This window comes from Phaseolus vulgaris, chromosome 4, assembly GCF_000499845.2.
Source record: "Phaseolus vulgaris cultivar G19833 chromosome 4, P. vulgaris v2.0, whole genome shotgun sequence".
Classification (NCBI taxonomy): Eukaryota; Viridiplantae; Streptophyta; class Magnoliopsida; order Fabales; family Fabaceae; genus Phaseolus; species Phaseolus vulgaris.
This window is the reverse complement of record NC_023756.2, coordinates 39870847-39887130: the sequence shown is the minus strand read 5'-3', so window position 1 is coordinate 39887130 and position 16284 is coordinate 39870847. Positions and strand designations below refer to the sequence as shown.

The 16284-nt window shown below is 34.0% G+C and overlaps 1 protein-coding gene and 1 pseudogene across 1 annotated transcript; one reads left to right on the top strand and one right to left on the bottom strand.

The window, feature by feature from the left end:
• Positions 1-7722: 7722 nt before the first annotated feature.
• On the bottom strand, positions 7723-9155 carry LOC137838806 (uncharacterized). The gene is made up of 4 exons (XM_068648029.1): positions 8904-9155; positions 8388-8769; positions 7909-8142; positions 7723-7817 (listed from the first exon to the last, which is right to left on the bottom strand). The coding sequence occupies exons 1-4, from the start codon at positions 9153-9155 to the stop codon at positions 7723-7725; spliced, it is 963 nt and encodes a 320-aa protein (XP_068504130.1).
• Positions 9156-11898: 2743 nt separating this feature from the next.
• On the top strand, positions 11899-15318 carry LOC137838805 (receptor-like protein EIX2; annotated as a pseudogene).
• Positions 15319-16284: the final 966 nt, after the last annotated feature.

Sequence of the window (16284 nt, the reverse complement as noted above, 5' to 3'; positions counted from 1 at the left end):
AGGGTTTCTTGTATCACGGTGAGCTGAGACTCGCCTTTGGTGGAACTAGCTAATTTGAAGAGTAAATCAACTATAGAATTTTGGCTCCTAGGCACATGTGTTAGCTTAAAAGTAACAAATAACTCGGGAAAATTTTTACATACCTCAGATATAACACAAGGTGTTGATCTTCAACCTGGAAACTACTAGTTGCCTGCCCCACCACTAATTGTGAATCAGTTTTAGTAATGAGGTGTGATATGCCCATCTCTATGGTGAGCAACATTCTAGCTATGAGTACCTCATATTCGGCTTAGTTATTACTTGCTTTGAAAGAAAATCAAAGTGATTGTTTTAAAAGTACGTCGTCTAGTCCTTCTAAATTATTATAGTTTCAATACCTTGTGTTAGAAGCTTCATCGACCGAGAGGATCCATTCAATTGACTCGGACGAGGAGGATACAGTGGTGGGGCTGAGTTCTACAATGAAGTCTACCAACACTTGACCTATGATAGGCCCTTGAGGTTTATAGCGAATATCGAACTCTGACAACTCAATTGCCCACTTTATCATCCTTCCCTCTACATCTGGTTTGTCCAAGACTTGTTTTATAGGAAGATCAGTCATGATTATTACCAAGGAACTTTGAAAATACTGCCTCAACCGTCGGGCAGTGAATGCAATCGCTAGTGTTGCCTTCTCAATTATTTGATATCGTGTTTTTGCTGCCTACAAGACTTTTCTAACATAGTAGATTGGTTTCTGTTTTTCCTCCACATCCTGAATGAGAACCAGCTGATAGCTCGGTTGGTTATCGAGAAGTATAGCCGTATAGGTACTCCTAGCTCGAGCTTACTAAGAATTGACGAATGTGCAAGGTACTTCTTTAACTAGACAAAAGCTTCTTCACATTGTTTCGACCCAAAAAAATGGTCGTTCTTTCGTAAGCATTCAAAGTACAGGAACCCCTTTTCTCCTTCCGCAGACATAAATTGTGACAAGGTCGCTATTTGCCTGGTTAATTGCTGAACTTCCTTCACACTGGTCAGGACACCTTCAGCTCCTCTTCTTCTTCTATGTTTAAGGACGTTCCGATGTGGAATGTTTTCCTTCCAAAATTATTTCTAGAGTATTATCGACAGGTTTGGGGCGCCTGTCCCTTCATTCTCCACGCAGATCTGCCTCTAGACCTACGTGTAGCCCCGTTGTGGCTATAGTATATGTTCCCCGACGAGTCTTTAATCTATTTTCGTTGCTCTTCCTTGCCATCTACTGATCAACTTTCAGAGTTACAATCTTTCCTTCCCGAGAGGGGAACTTCATCTTCAAGTGAGGGATGGACACCACGACCCCAAGCTTGTTTAATAATGGTCGCCCAAGCAACAAATTGTACTAAGAGGGAGCATCCACAACTATGTATCTTATTAGAATGATGTTTGTCATCATTCCAATTGAGAATGTGGTTCGAAGCTTCAAGTGGCCTCAAACTTTTACCTGTTCTCCCAAGAAACCGACCAAGGTCCCATCAAAAGGCTTTAGTTGATCTTGTGGTATGTTCAAACCTAGGAAACTCTACCAGAACATGACATTTGTTGGACTTCTTTGATCGACTAAAATTCGGTGTACATTGCGGTCCATGGCTATACCATATATCATAATTGAGTTGTCTTCATGGGGAACTACATATTTCAAGTCGGTGACCGAGAAGCTAATGCATGAAATTCGAGGTGGTGACTGAGCCTTTAAGGACAACACAACTCTTGCATAGCATTTTCAACTAGATGAAGTGACCCCGCCCTTTGAGAACCCACATGTGATGGTGTTGAAGTCCCCGAGAACTGGGGTTTTGTGAGCAAGTTCCATAGGAGCGACTTCTCTTCTTGATGTAGCCCGTTTTTCTCACTAGATTCCTGTAAATATTTTCGTAAGACTCCCTCACCCGAAAACCAAGCCAATTGAATTGCCAACATATAGCAATTTTCCATGTGAGGACTATGGGCCCGATGAAACACACACCAAGCCTCTCGGGGGTGTCCCAATTGGCGCTCGATTTGTCTAGGGAAATTTAGTTTATTAGCTACTTCGGGGTCCCTCAAAAGTTGATTTCAGGAAACGTTCATGGGGGGCATTAGAGGACCTCCATCTTTCTTTATCTCAAGGAGCGACATATGGAACGTATCGTCGTTCGGACTTTCGTCCCCCATGAAACATATAGGCTTTTTGCACTCGGTTCCGCTATATCTGAAGCATGCACGTTTCTCCTATCCCTTTTCCTCCTCAAGGCTTCCTCGGCCTCGATAAAGGTTGAGGCACATTTTCTGACTTCAACCATCGATTCTGCTTGGTTCCTAAGTAGTGACTCGCTAAATGGGTTAGCACACAGTCCTTTCACAAAGGCATCTACCTTCATATCCTCATTGAGTTGTTGTTGGATTCGCACAGAGACCTCGCAAAAACGATTGAGATAGTTTTTCAAAGGATCTCCTTCGGCCTGCTTGATGTCAAACAGATCTGCCATTAGATGAGGTTTAATCTTGTTGGCGGTTAATTGGTCCTCGAATATTCTTGCAAAAACACACATAATGATGTGATGGTACCGTTAGGTATATCATTGAACCACTAAAGAGCGGTTTCGGTGAAAATGCCAACAAACATCTTGCATCAGACAGAATCTGACCCCTTTAATGTCAACATTTGCGCCTTGAAAGCATTCAGATGATTTTCACGATCGCTGGAACCCAAGAAAGTAGTGATCTTGGGTATCATAAAATGTGGGGGTACTAGCTCTTGCATAATTTCTCTCGAGAATGGTTGGAGATCCTCCCTATTGGGTTGTGGGACTCCATCTCGTCGTTTATTTTCAAGATCATGAGTAGTCTTTCTCAGGGTTTAATTTTCCTTTTGTATGTCCTCGTGGGCTTTGACTGCATCTTTCATCAATTTTCTAGCCATCTCTACGTCATCTCGGAGCTTCGTTTATTCTACTTGTGCTTCTTTATAACGATGCTCGTGTTCCTCTTGTAGTTCTAGGCACAACCATTCTTGTGCAAGTCGGAAATCTTTGACTTGTTTCCTAGCTTCCGCATTATCCTTTTAGAGTTTTTGCATGGTCTCCATGATTTGTTGCAATGACATCCTAGAACTACAAGAGGAACATGAGCATCGTTATAAAGAACACAAGAAGAATAGATGAAGCTCTGAGATGACGTAGAGATGGCTAGAAAATTGATGGAAGATGCAGTCAAAGCCCACGGGGACATTAAAAAGGAAAATGAAACCTTGAGAAAGACTACTCATGATCTTGAAAATATAGAAGAAAAAGAGAAATTGCATTGTGCACGGTGAATTTTTTTGACGTAATGTTGGTGTAGGAACAACTTTTAGCTGCTCCACAATGGACGCCAGTTTGTTCTGGCTCAATCTAGTTTCTGAAACTTAAAGTATTCTTTTCTTCACATGGACCGGTTCAAATATTTTTTTATCCTTCTTTGCTTTTTAATTCTCCCATTTATAGATTATCTCAAGCAATTCTTAATTAACTAACTGAAATTGTGCTTACTATTTGTCTTTCCTCCTTATCCGATAATTTATTTTAACAAAAAAAATCAACCATATTTTTCGCAGTCCTCAATATTTTATGCAAGCTTCTTGAGCGGGTTTTATTTTTAGTTTAAAGAGCACTCCAGTCACCCTCTTGTCGAGAACCTCTTTCCATCGGATTTTATCTGACCACATCCTAAGTTTTATTTAAACAAAATCTTTAAGTCATGGGTCTCCTTAACATCGAATAGGCCCACAACAACACAATTTTAAATATATAATCAGTGTATCAACAAAGTAAAGTTCAAATATAAAAAATATAAAATATTTTATCTCTTTAACTAGAACAAATAAGAATAAAAATGGAGGAGTCTTGTCTGAAATATTGTACATTAAAAAAATTTGAATAACTTTTTGAAAGGGAAGAATATGGCATATAAGGATGAGGGAAAAATAATATTTTTGGAAAATTCCACTTTTTTTATAGGTCGTTTTATTTCTTTTATTTTGTATGAAATGCAACATATGTGAAAAATAAATAGAAACTTTTAAAAATAAAAATCATACTAAACATAAATGTAAAATTTACACAAATAACTTTTACAAACAATTGATAATGAAAACCAAAAATTGTATAAAAGTTATTTAAAATATTATAATTAAATATAAAATATTGTGATTAAAAAATTTTGTTTCTTTTTAAAATTAAAGTTTAATCTTATTTTAAAATATTAATCTTTAATAAAATATTACTATTTAAAAGTTAATTTAAATTATAAAAATAATTTTATGTTAATAAGCATCGTCAATGTGACAGTGAGAGTGAAAGTAAATAAAGTAATGATAAATGAACTCATGGAAAGGCAGGCACACCAGTCCGTAATAATAAATGAATCCCAATTTCTCAATTCAAAATACGGTCTTCAGTTTCCTTCTTAACAAAAATTTCTCTGCAACCCTTCGTCTTCTTCTTTCTTCTTCTTCTTTCTTCTTTGGTGCCTTCACAGTCTTCCTTTCCATCCTTCATCTTCTCCGTTCTCCTCCGCACCCCAGTAAATTGTGATAAAGAGATTTTACAAAAAATATTATCTAGAAGATGTATCAGGTGAAATCATATATAATTAAAATTAATTTATTTTTAATCAAATAGTAAGTTATTTAGTTAGTTTATTTATGAAAAAAAAGTAATTATGAATTTATATATTACAATGAGTTGAAGCAAGTCTCCCTCCTATTAAATTGTCTTATGGAGAAATTAAAGGTTAAAAGGTTAAAATGTACAAATATTCGCAACTTAATGTTTTCATTTTCTTCATTTCCTAGTCATGGGTGAATTAATTTTCTAACCCATAAAATATGCACCACTAAGTCTTTGTATCAATTTTCTTTTTTCCTTTTCTTGAGCAAATTTTCTAATCATAGAAAGGACAGAACAAAAAAGACTATCAATTTAAAGTCTCTATGCTATAGTCATTTTTTTTTTCTATTTACGCTATTAATTAGTGTTATTAATTTTCTAACCCATGGGTTACTACGAAAGGCCAACTTTAGTCAAGTCTTTGCACTACTTTTTCTAGCTTGCAAAGTAAGTTAAAAAGCTCTGAGAAGAAAACAAGCATCCATATCACCATCAATCATATCCCGTCATATTCTTTAAGTTTAATATGAATAATATTATAAATATAATATATATATATATATATATATAATTTATATTTTAATATAATTCCTTGTCTTTTTAAGTCTTGCCAAGAATTTTTAGTCTTGCTAGATAATTCCTTGGCAAGACCAAGAATTAACATATTTTTGATAAATAGTAGTCTTGTTGAGAAATATGGTGAAAGATCGAAAAGTATCAATATTTTTATTTATTTATAAAAAGCTTTCATGTTAGGTATTACTATGCTACTTGACATTTGAGCTAGGTTGACACCTCAAGTAACAACAATCATTTGCCATCACATGAAAAAAGTATTATTAAAAAAAAGAAAAAGAAAGAAAATACAAAAATATAGGGGATTAGACCAAAACACATATGTTAACAAAAACGATACACAGGTAGATTATACCTATTAATAAAGAATTCTAAGTATCAATGTTGTTGGTGTTGAAACTAATTGGAGAAAATAATAGAAGCCAAAAGGTTTTAGAAACTGATTGAACGTAATTGCACGAAATTGCAAAACTGTTGAATTGATTCATTCATTTTGATTTACTTTAATAATATATATAATAAAATTACAATTACTTAAAGCTATCAAATAGGAATACTAATAGTCTTGTAAACTGACCATTAATGCAATAATAATGATAAATAATTTAAGGGTAAAATCTGAATTAATAACCAACATCCTCCCTTAATTCTGATTTGGAACAACCCTTCATGCCAACAGATCTCTTAACTTGATGAAAGCATCGATCTTTAATGGCTTAGTGAAAATATTTGCAATCTGATCTTCTGATCTGCAGTATTCCAATTTGATCATGTTCTTCTCAACTTGGTCTCGCAGGAAGTGATATCGAATATCAATGTGTTTACTTCTTTGATGTAAAAACGGATTCTTTGCAAGATTAATTGTAGAGACATTGTCAACATAAATCTTAATTGGAACATCTAGATTAAAACCAATTTGAGTCATGATATTGCTGAGCCAAACTGATTGACAAGCACTTGTTGATGTTGCTACATACTCAACTTCACAAGTAGATAATGCAACAATTGGTTGTTTCTTTGATGACCACAAGCAAACAGTCTTTCTGATCATAAAACAATTACCACTAGTACTCTTCCTCTCGTCTGAATCTCCACCCCAATCAAATGGGCTGTTTAGAAACGCAGACTTGACGTCCATTTGGTGAATTTTCCATTGCCTTTGTGCAGCTAAAGCAATGATTAATCTCACTATTTCCATTCGAGCTACAGGAGAAAATATTTCTTCGTAATCATAGCCTTCTCTTTGCTTGAATCCCTTTGCCACCCACCAACCTTGCCTTGTATCTATCAATCTCACCATTTGCATTCACTTTAATCTTGTACACCCACTTCATATCAATTGCTTTGTGTCCTTTTGGAAGATCAGTGAGCTGCCATGTATTTTTTTTCTCAATCGTCATCAATTCTTCTTTCATAGCCTCTTGCCATTTGGGGTGTTGAATGACATCTGCAAGCCTCACGGGTTCTGAATATGCAAGAAAAGCAAAGTGAACCAAATCTCCATTGTCATCAACTTCATCATCAAGATTTACTTCGCAATCTTGAAGGTGTACTGGTTGTCGTTGTTGCCTTCTTGGTCGCTCCATCATAGTTGCAACTTCAGGTTGACCTGCAGGTGCTTCAAGAGTGACTCCATCTTCCACATCATCGTTCAAAACGTAAATATATCAAATTTTCAAATCCATTTCAGTTGCTGCATTCCATTGCCATTCCTCATCTTTGGCAAATGTAACATCACGACTGACAATCACCTTCTTTGTCATTGGATTGTACAATTTGTATCTTTCATGCTTATATCCAATGAAAATGGTCTTCACTTCCTTATCATCCAACTTCGGTCTTGCTGCCTTGGGGACATGAGCATAAGTAATTACCCAAATACCTTTAACTGCTGCACATTGGGTTTGAATTTGTTTCATGCCTCAATCGAAGTTGTGTTAGGAACACTCTGAGTGGGTGATCTGTTTATCAAATATACCACACATGTTACGGCCTCAGCCCAAAAATAATTTGGCATACCTTTCGCTTTAAGCATGCTCCTTGCCATGTCCATGATTGTTCTATTCTTTCTCTCGGCAACTCCATTGTGTTGAGGTGTGTAGGGACAAATTACGTTATGTTGCAACCCAAGTTCTTCACAGTGTCTCTTGAACTCATTAAACTTGTACTCACCCCTTCTATCACTATGCACCATCTTAATTAGTCTGCCACTCTGTCTTTCAACAAATGCTTTAAATATTTTAAAGCAGTGGAATACCTCATCCTTGCTTTTCAATAGATAAATCCAGGTTTTCCTTGAAAAATCATCAATAAAGGTTAAAAAATACTTATTACCTCCAATTGATGATATGTTCATCGGGCCACAAACATCTGTATGAACAAGCTCCAAAGGAAATTTTGCACGCCAAGCCTCCTTAACAAATGGTATCATGTGATTCTTTAAAAAAATGCAAGCCTCACACAATTGATCAGGCTGATGAATATGAGGTCAACCATTCACTAAATTTCGTTTGGAGAGATTTTCCAAACTCTGAAAATTTAAGTGCCCAAAGCGTAAATGCCACAACCACGATTCATTATTCACTATTGCATTCAAGCACTTGAAATCACCCATATGAAAATCTATTGGAAACATGCGGTTTTTTTTATAAAAAGTTTTTAAGAATCAAATTACCTTTTTTTTTATCAAAAATTGAGAATTTATTTTCAACTATGTGCATCACGTAACCCTTTTCAACCAACTGTCCCATACTCAACAAATTACTTTTCATATCCGGTACATAGAAAACATCATAGATGTACTTGTGATCACCATTCTTCAATGTGATAAGAATTCTCCCTTTTCCAGTTACCAGAACGAAACTGGCATCACCGAATTTCACTTTTGTGCGAAATGAGTCATCCAAATCTGCAAACAGATCCTTCTGACCACACATATGATTTCTGCAACCTGTATCCAAATACCAAGTCTGATTGTTTGGAGTTTCATTTGATGTGGCTGCCATTAGTACTGCATGATCCTCTTCATCTTGTTCGTGATTACTATCTTCTTGAGCACAATTGGCAGCATGATTATCACCTTTGGATTTGCACTTATTTGCATAATGGTCGCGTTTATGGCTGATATAACACTCCACATTTAATTTATTATACATGTTTCCTCGTCCTCCGCGACCACATCCTCCCCGCCAAGAGTTATTTGAACTTGGATTGTGATTGAAACCAATGTTGTTTTGCTCAACACCTCCATGATCTGGCCACCACGACCTTTACTGGAATAGCTACCACCATGTCCCTGTCCTTTGCCTTGTGAACTACCGTGTTTATGATTGGAGCTACCAATTGAGGCTTTTTCTTGTAAAGCCTGTTCAATTGGTTTTCCAATCTTATTGTCATTCATCCGCTGCTCATGCACTCGTAAGGAACCGAACAATAACCTTACTGTCATTGTTGAAATGTGATTGGCCTCTTCAATTGCGGCAACAACATGTTCAAATCTGGGAGTTAAAGACCTCAAAATCTTCTCCACCTTTGCCTGCTCCGATTGTGTTTCACCATTGGTCTTCATCTGATTTGTCAAGACAAGAACTTTATTTATATAGACATCAATAGTCTTTGTGGTTTCCATCTACAACAGTTCATATTGGCGTCTTAGGGTTGAAGACGCACCCTCTTGCTCTTGTCATTACCTTTATAATTGGTTGACAAAATGGTCCAAGCCTCATTTGTAGTTGTTGCTCCTTCTATATGCTCAAACGTCTCGTCATTCATCCCTTGATGGATGAGATACAAAGCTTTCTTTTCCTTCTTCTTTTGGTCACGAAGCGCTACTCGTTGCACCTCAGTTGCTTTAGCATCTAATGCAGACACTCCACTCTCAACGACATCCCATAATTCATGATAATCAAACAAAACTCTCATCTGCACGCACCAATGATTGTAATTTTTTCCATCAAGGATAGGGACTGATAATTGGATAGAGTTCATGATAACAAACTAGCTCTGATACCAGTTGTTGAAACTAATTGAAGGAAATAATAGAAGGCAAAAGGTTGTAAAGACTGATTGAACGTAATTGCACGAAATTGCAAAACTGCTGAATTGATTCATTCATTTGGATTTACTTCAATAATATATATAATAAAATTACAATTACTGGAAGCAATAAAATAGGAATACTAACAGTCCTGTAAACTGACCATTAATGCAATAATAACGGTAAATAATTTAAGGGTATAAAATCTGAATTAATAACCAACAGTTGGAAAGTATTAAGCAAAGTTTAGAAACACCAAACAAAACCGAGAAGTATTATTTTTATCGAGAAGGAATATTTCTTTTTTTTTTCCTTTTTGAAATAAAAGCAGAGAGTCTAAATATATACCAGTAATACACTGATTCTAGGTCTAGCTAAAGAGACAAAATGTAAAATAAAAAGTCAATAAAGGCTAGACATATGTACAAAGAGAAATAAGTAAGAATTAGAAAAGACAAAATTAATATTAGTTTTCTTCTAGAAGTCTTATATCTATATCCATTGTTAAACTCCTAATTTTCAAGTCTCCTCCCTTCTTCAACAACTTCTTCCATATTCTTAGGTTAATTATGGCTCCAAATCAACTCTTCGAAAGGTCAAACCATTACATTAGTTGGTTTAGGCAAAATAAAAGATGTAAAATGAAATTTTTATGACATTTTTTTAGAAACTCTATATTTTTGGAGATAAAAAAAATTTAATCTAAAAATAGAAAATAAGAAAGAAAGAAACTTTAAGAAAATGCAATTAGTTTTGAAAAATAATGAAAAACTAAGACATCAACAATGATTAATAAAGATAACAATGATGTCGTCAACGATATACATGTCACTCGAAAACACCATTGACAAAAGAATATACATATGACCTTTGCACATTTTATATGTATGAATATATTTTCTTTGATAATATTGATAATCTTTTCTTGTATTACTTGATTTTTTATGTTATTAAAATTTGCTACTTTAATTTATTCATAGACACATGATTGATAATCAGATTGCAACTACTTTATATGTGACCTCGACAAAATTTGCTAGAGTATTTACTAGATCAAGGTCCTTCTCACTTAGATTGCGTAAGAGGTGAAAGGACACTACTAACGATTGACAACAACACTAGAGTGACCATTAGGCCAAATATTGAATCTTTTAGCAATTGTATTGGAGTGTTAGCAATGAAAACATGTCATGGTAGGCATGAGTAGTACTTACTCGCTACCCATCATGCCTACATAAATTGCCTTATTATCTCCCAAGTACTGACATAGAGAAATTCTCGAATCATGATAAAAGAGTATAAGAAACATATGACTTTCACATACAGCTTGGATGGAAAAAGTGAAATTCTATCATTGCTTTCCTACCATAACAAATGAAAGAAGAATCATGTTAAATATGCATATACTTTTGATGACTCAATTAAGTCTTTGAGTGAATTTTAAGAAAATACATTAGTTATCATACTTACTTATTACTTATACATAACTTCAATCATAATCTAGCGGGATAATTGTTGAGGAGGATATTGTTGCAAGTGGCATCAATTGTTCCTAGTGGAGAAATTGTTAAGGAGAGATATTTGCAAGTGACATCAATTATTCTATGGCGTAAGTTAGATAGACCAACTTATAACCGAATCATGATGTTTGAGCTACTACGTTCTTAAATAGAAAGAGTTGTGTCTTAACTATCAACTATAATTTTTACTCTAGTGGCAAACATTTAATCCAACAAAATTTTAAATAATAGTCCAAATACAAGATCACAAAAGATGATGTAATACAATAAGTAATGACCATTTTATGGACCTAAAGTGAAAGAGGTTTAACTAGATAATAACTTTTCACTACTTCATTATTAAATAAATTTTTTATAGTTCATGGACTAATTTTAATTCATTATATCTTGTATTTAATATTTATACAATCATTTGATTCCATCATATCAACATGAACAATATATTTTATTATTTTTACAACATCTTAAAATAATTGACATATTAGATTAGTTTTTAAACTTTAGTTTGTTAATTTTTTTTTTTCAATATAGAATTCACCTTCTTAGTACAAGGGATTGAAAATCAGAAGTTTTATTGATGACTCAATTAACGATGATTTAAAAATCACTGTTAAAGGAAATTTTTAATCATAGTGAAAGTCTCATTTAGTGTGTTAACATTATTATTGAAACGATTATGAAAAAACAATGGTTTAATATAATAAAATAAAATAAAAAAATATTGATAAGATAGCCAAAAATAAATAATTGTATCTCTCGTACCAAAACTATTATTTCGTATACTGAAATGTTGAATTTCTTAAACGGTAATATTCATGCTATAAATCAATTGAAAAGAAAAAAAAAAGGAACTGAGCTTTTTTTCTCAAACGTGAATGTTGTGATCCAATCATTCATCTTTAACTTTATATTGAAAAGAGAGAAACGGAAAACGCGTATTTAGTAGGAACATGGAATTACTCAGCACCTTCATTGAATTGGATACTATAGTAAAGGCTCAACGGCATTATATGGAATTATTCAGCACCTTCATTGAATTGGATACTATAATAGTAAGGCTGAGTAGCAGTATAAATACACTCTAAACAAGTTTTATATGCATACCCACTAAACACTTCTTTCTATTTCTCATCATGAATTCCTCCCTTTTCATCACTCTCTTTCTTCTTCTATGTTGGGTTTCTCTTTGTGTGTGCAGAGACACAGTGTGCATTGGAAGTGAGAGAGAGAGACACTGTTGAAGTTTAAGCATCATCTCAAAGATCCTTCAAACAAACTTTCTTCTTGGAATGCTACTGCCAATTCCAATTGCTGCCAGTGGGATGGTGTTCTCTGCAACAACATTACATCCCACATTGCACAGCTTCACCTCAACACTCCATTTCCTACTTTCGATGATTATGAATTTTACGATAAAGTTTACGAAGAGTATACTACACAAGCATTCGGTGGAGAGATAAATCCTTGTTTGGTTGATTTGAAGCATTTGAATTTCTTGGATTTCAGTTGCAATCTTTTTGGAAGCATTCCAATTCCTTCTTTCATTGCAACAATCACTTCCTTAACTCATCTCAACCTTTCTTATGCTGGATTCACGGAAAACATTCCTCCTCATTTTGAAAATCTCTCAAATTTGCTCTATCTTGACCTGAGCTCCAATGAATTGCTTGGTGGAGGTATGCCAATTCCTTCTTTTCTTGGGAAAATGACCACTTTAATTCACTTGGACCTCTGTCATTCTGGATTCATGGGGAACATTCCTCCTCAGATTGGAAATCTCTCAAATTTGCTCTATCTTGACCTGAGCTCCAATGAATTGTTTGGAGGAGGTATGGCATTTCCTTCTTTTGTTGGGAGAATGACCAGTTTAATTCACTTGGACATCTCTTATTCTGGATTCATGGGCAACATTCCTCCTCAGATTGGGAATCTTTCCAATTTGGCCTATCTAGGCCTGATTTATTTTATCAATGGAACAATTCCCTCTCAAATTGGGAATCTCTCCAATTTGCTCTACCTTAAACTTAGGACTGTTTTTCTGTTTACAGAAAATGTTGATTGGCTATCAAGCCTTTCAAAGCTTGAATACCTTGATTTGGAAGGAGCAAACCTATCTCATTCGACTCTTCCTTCTTTAATGCACTTACATTTGTCAAGATGTACCTCCCCTCACTTTAATCAATTATCCTTTTTTAACTTCTCGTCTCTCCTTACTCTTCATCTTTTTGGTATTTATCATCCTTCTTCAATTGGTTTTGTTCCAAAGTGGGCGTTTGGACAGAAGATTCTTGTTTCTCTTACTTTTCTTTCTAGCAACATCAAAGGTCCAGTTCCTGATGGTCTTCGAAACCTCACACTTCTTGAAAATCTTGACCTGCGTGATAATTCATTGTCATCTTCTACACTTGATTGGTTTTGCAATAGTCTTCCTCATCTCAAGTTTTTGGACCTATCATCCAACATCTTACAGGGAACTATTCCTCATATATTGGGAAATATGACTTCTCTGATTACACTTTCTCTATCAACCAATAACTTGAAGGTCCAATTCCAACTTCTTTGGATTATCTCTGCAACTTAAGGGAGATACATTTCTCATATCTCAATCTCAACCAACATGTTGATGAAATTTTAAATATTCTTACTCTTTGTATCTCCCATGGACTCGTGATACTTGATGTTAAGAGGTCTAAACTTCCAGGTAATCTAGTAGATCATTTTGGAAATTTTGAAAATATTATCAAAATGGATTTTTCTGAAAATAAAATTGGTGGAGAACTTCCAAGATCACTTGGAAAACTTTCATCATTGAGAACTCTTATTTTGTCATCAAATCAGCTTGGTGGAAATCCATTTGAAAGTCTCAGATCACTCTCTAAATTGTCACACCTTGACATTGGTGATAATTTTTTTCAAGGAATTGTCAAGGAAGGTCATCTTGAAAATCTTACCAACTTGAATAGTTTTTATGCATAAAGAAACAATTTAGCTTTAAAAGTGCGTCCCAATTGGCATCCTACTTTTCAGCTTATTGATTTGGATATGAGCTCCTGGAAATTAGGTCCTAACTTGCCATCATGGATTTAGTCACAAAACCGCACCCTTCAGTATATAGTGATGTCTAACACAAGGATTTCAGATTTTATTCCTTCTTGGTTTTGGGTAACATTTTCTCAAGAAAATTTTCTAAACCTCTCTTACAACCATATCCATGGTGAGTTTGGGACTACTTTAACAAATCCAATATCTATCGGTATTGTTGATCTAAGTGAAAATAACTTATGTGGAAAATTGCCCTCTCTTTCAAGTGGTTTAGTTTCTTTAGATCTTTCAAGCAACACATTCTCCAAATCCATGGATGATTTTTTTATGCAAAAATCAAGACGACCAAATGGAATTAGAATTTCTTAATCTTGCATCAAATAATTTGTCAGGAGAAATACCCGACTGTTGGGCCATTTGGCCATATTTAGTGGATGTAAATTTGCAAAGCAACAATTTTGTTGGGAACTTTCCCCAATCCATGGGTTCCTTGACAAAGCTAAAGTCTTTATGCATCCGTAACAACTTGCTCTCAGGAACAATTCCTATGATTTTGAAGAAGACCAATAAATTGATTTTGTTGGATCTTGGCGAAAATAAATTTTCAGGAACAATTCCAGCTTCGGTTGGAGAAAGTCTTTTAGATATGAAGGTTCTTATCCTTCGATCAAATAGATTTTTTGGTCATATTCTTGATAAAATATGTGATATGAGTCTTCTTCAAGAGTTAGACCTTGCCCAAAATAATTTGACTGGAAACATACCTACTTGTTTTAATAACTTGAAGGCCATGACAGAGATGAACAAATTCGTGGGTTCTCTTATCATTTGTTCAGTTTTAAACTATACAAAAATATATTTGGACTATAGTATAGTTGGCGTTCTTCTTTGGCTGAAAGGAAGACGAGACGAGTACAAAAACTTTCTCGGATTGGTAACAAGCATTGATTTGTCCAATAACAATCTAATAGGAGAAATACCAAGGGAAATCACATATTTAAATGAATTGAGATTTTTGAACTTGTCCCACAACCAACTAAGTGGTCATATTCCAAGAAACATTGGTAATATGGGATCATTATTGTCCATCGATTTCTCAAGGAATCAACTTTCTGGTAAAATCCCTTCAACCATTTCGATTTTGAGCTTTTTGAGTATGCTGGACTTGTCTTATAACCATTTGAAGGGAAAAATCCCGATAGGAAATCAATTGCAAACATTTGATGCCTCAAACTTTATCGACAACAATCTTTGCAGACTACCACTACCCATCAGTTGTAGCTCCAATATGAAAATTACTAATTTTGATCTCAATGACAAAGGGGGTAATAAACATGAAGTGAATTGGTTTTTTGTGAGTATGACATTTGGATTTGTCGTGGGATTTTGGATAGTAGTCGGTCCTTTGTTCATTTGTAGATCATGGCATTATGCATATTTTCATTTCCTTGATCATTTGTGGTTCAAACTTCAATCTATTCTCTGATGCAATATCATTGTGTAATCTTGTTGTAAAAGAAAATTGTCATGCGACTTGAAAGTTAATTTATTTTACAATGTATTTGTTGGTTGATCATATTTTAGGGTCATTTATGTATTATTATTTTTTCAAATTTGAGAGTGTAATGTAAATTTTGTTAATGGATTGCTAAAGAATCACATGTTGAACTTGTTATAGATAAAATCTTGTTAATTTTGTCACAAAAGTAAGAACAAATTGTAATCTTCTATTACAAAAATTGGACAATTTGGATTTCATTTTCAATACATGGAACTCTTGTTGAAAAGACTTAAAACCATATATTTAGTCAAAGGCTTAGGTTAATATTCTATATGTGGTGATAATGATTAGAATAACTTAAAATATTTTATTGGATTAACATTGTATTGCTTTAGGTTGATAAGTTTTTAGACCATTTCTTTCTTCTGTGATTTTTTTATAAAGATGTAAAAGCAATAAGTTGTAACATTATGCTGAAAAATATTAGATCACATGGATTAAAATTTAAATAATTTATACTTTTGATTAAAAGTTTCTCATTTGAAGTTGCATATTTAGTTAGTTACTTAGCTTAATTAGCTTAATATTATGTTTCAATATTTAGGAATGAGTTCTATATAATGGGAACGAGTTGTATTGTGGGCATTGTTAACAATGGATCTATACACCCAAGTGTATATGTTCATAACTTTAAAATTCTCTCATTAGTTATGGTGTGACCAACATATTAAATTATCATTAATATATTGATTTTATAAGATGATTATATATAAAATTGTATAAACATAATTTTTTTAATAATACTATAAGTAATTAATTACTCTAATAGCCTACTCTTTCCAGTCTCGGAAGCATAAGGCAAAAAATATTAAGATCAAAATAGGTAAATTTCAATATTATTATTGCATCATCAACATTTTTATTAAACCTATTTTCTTGTTCATCTTTTAT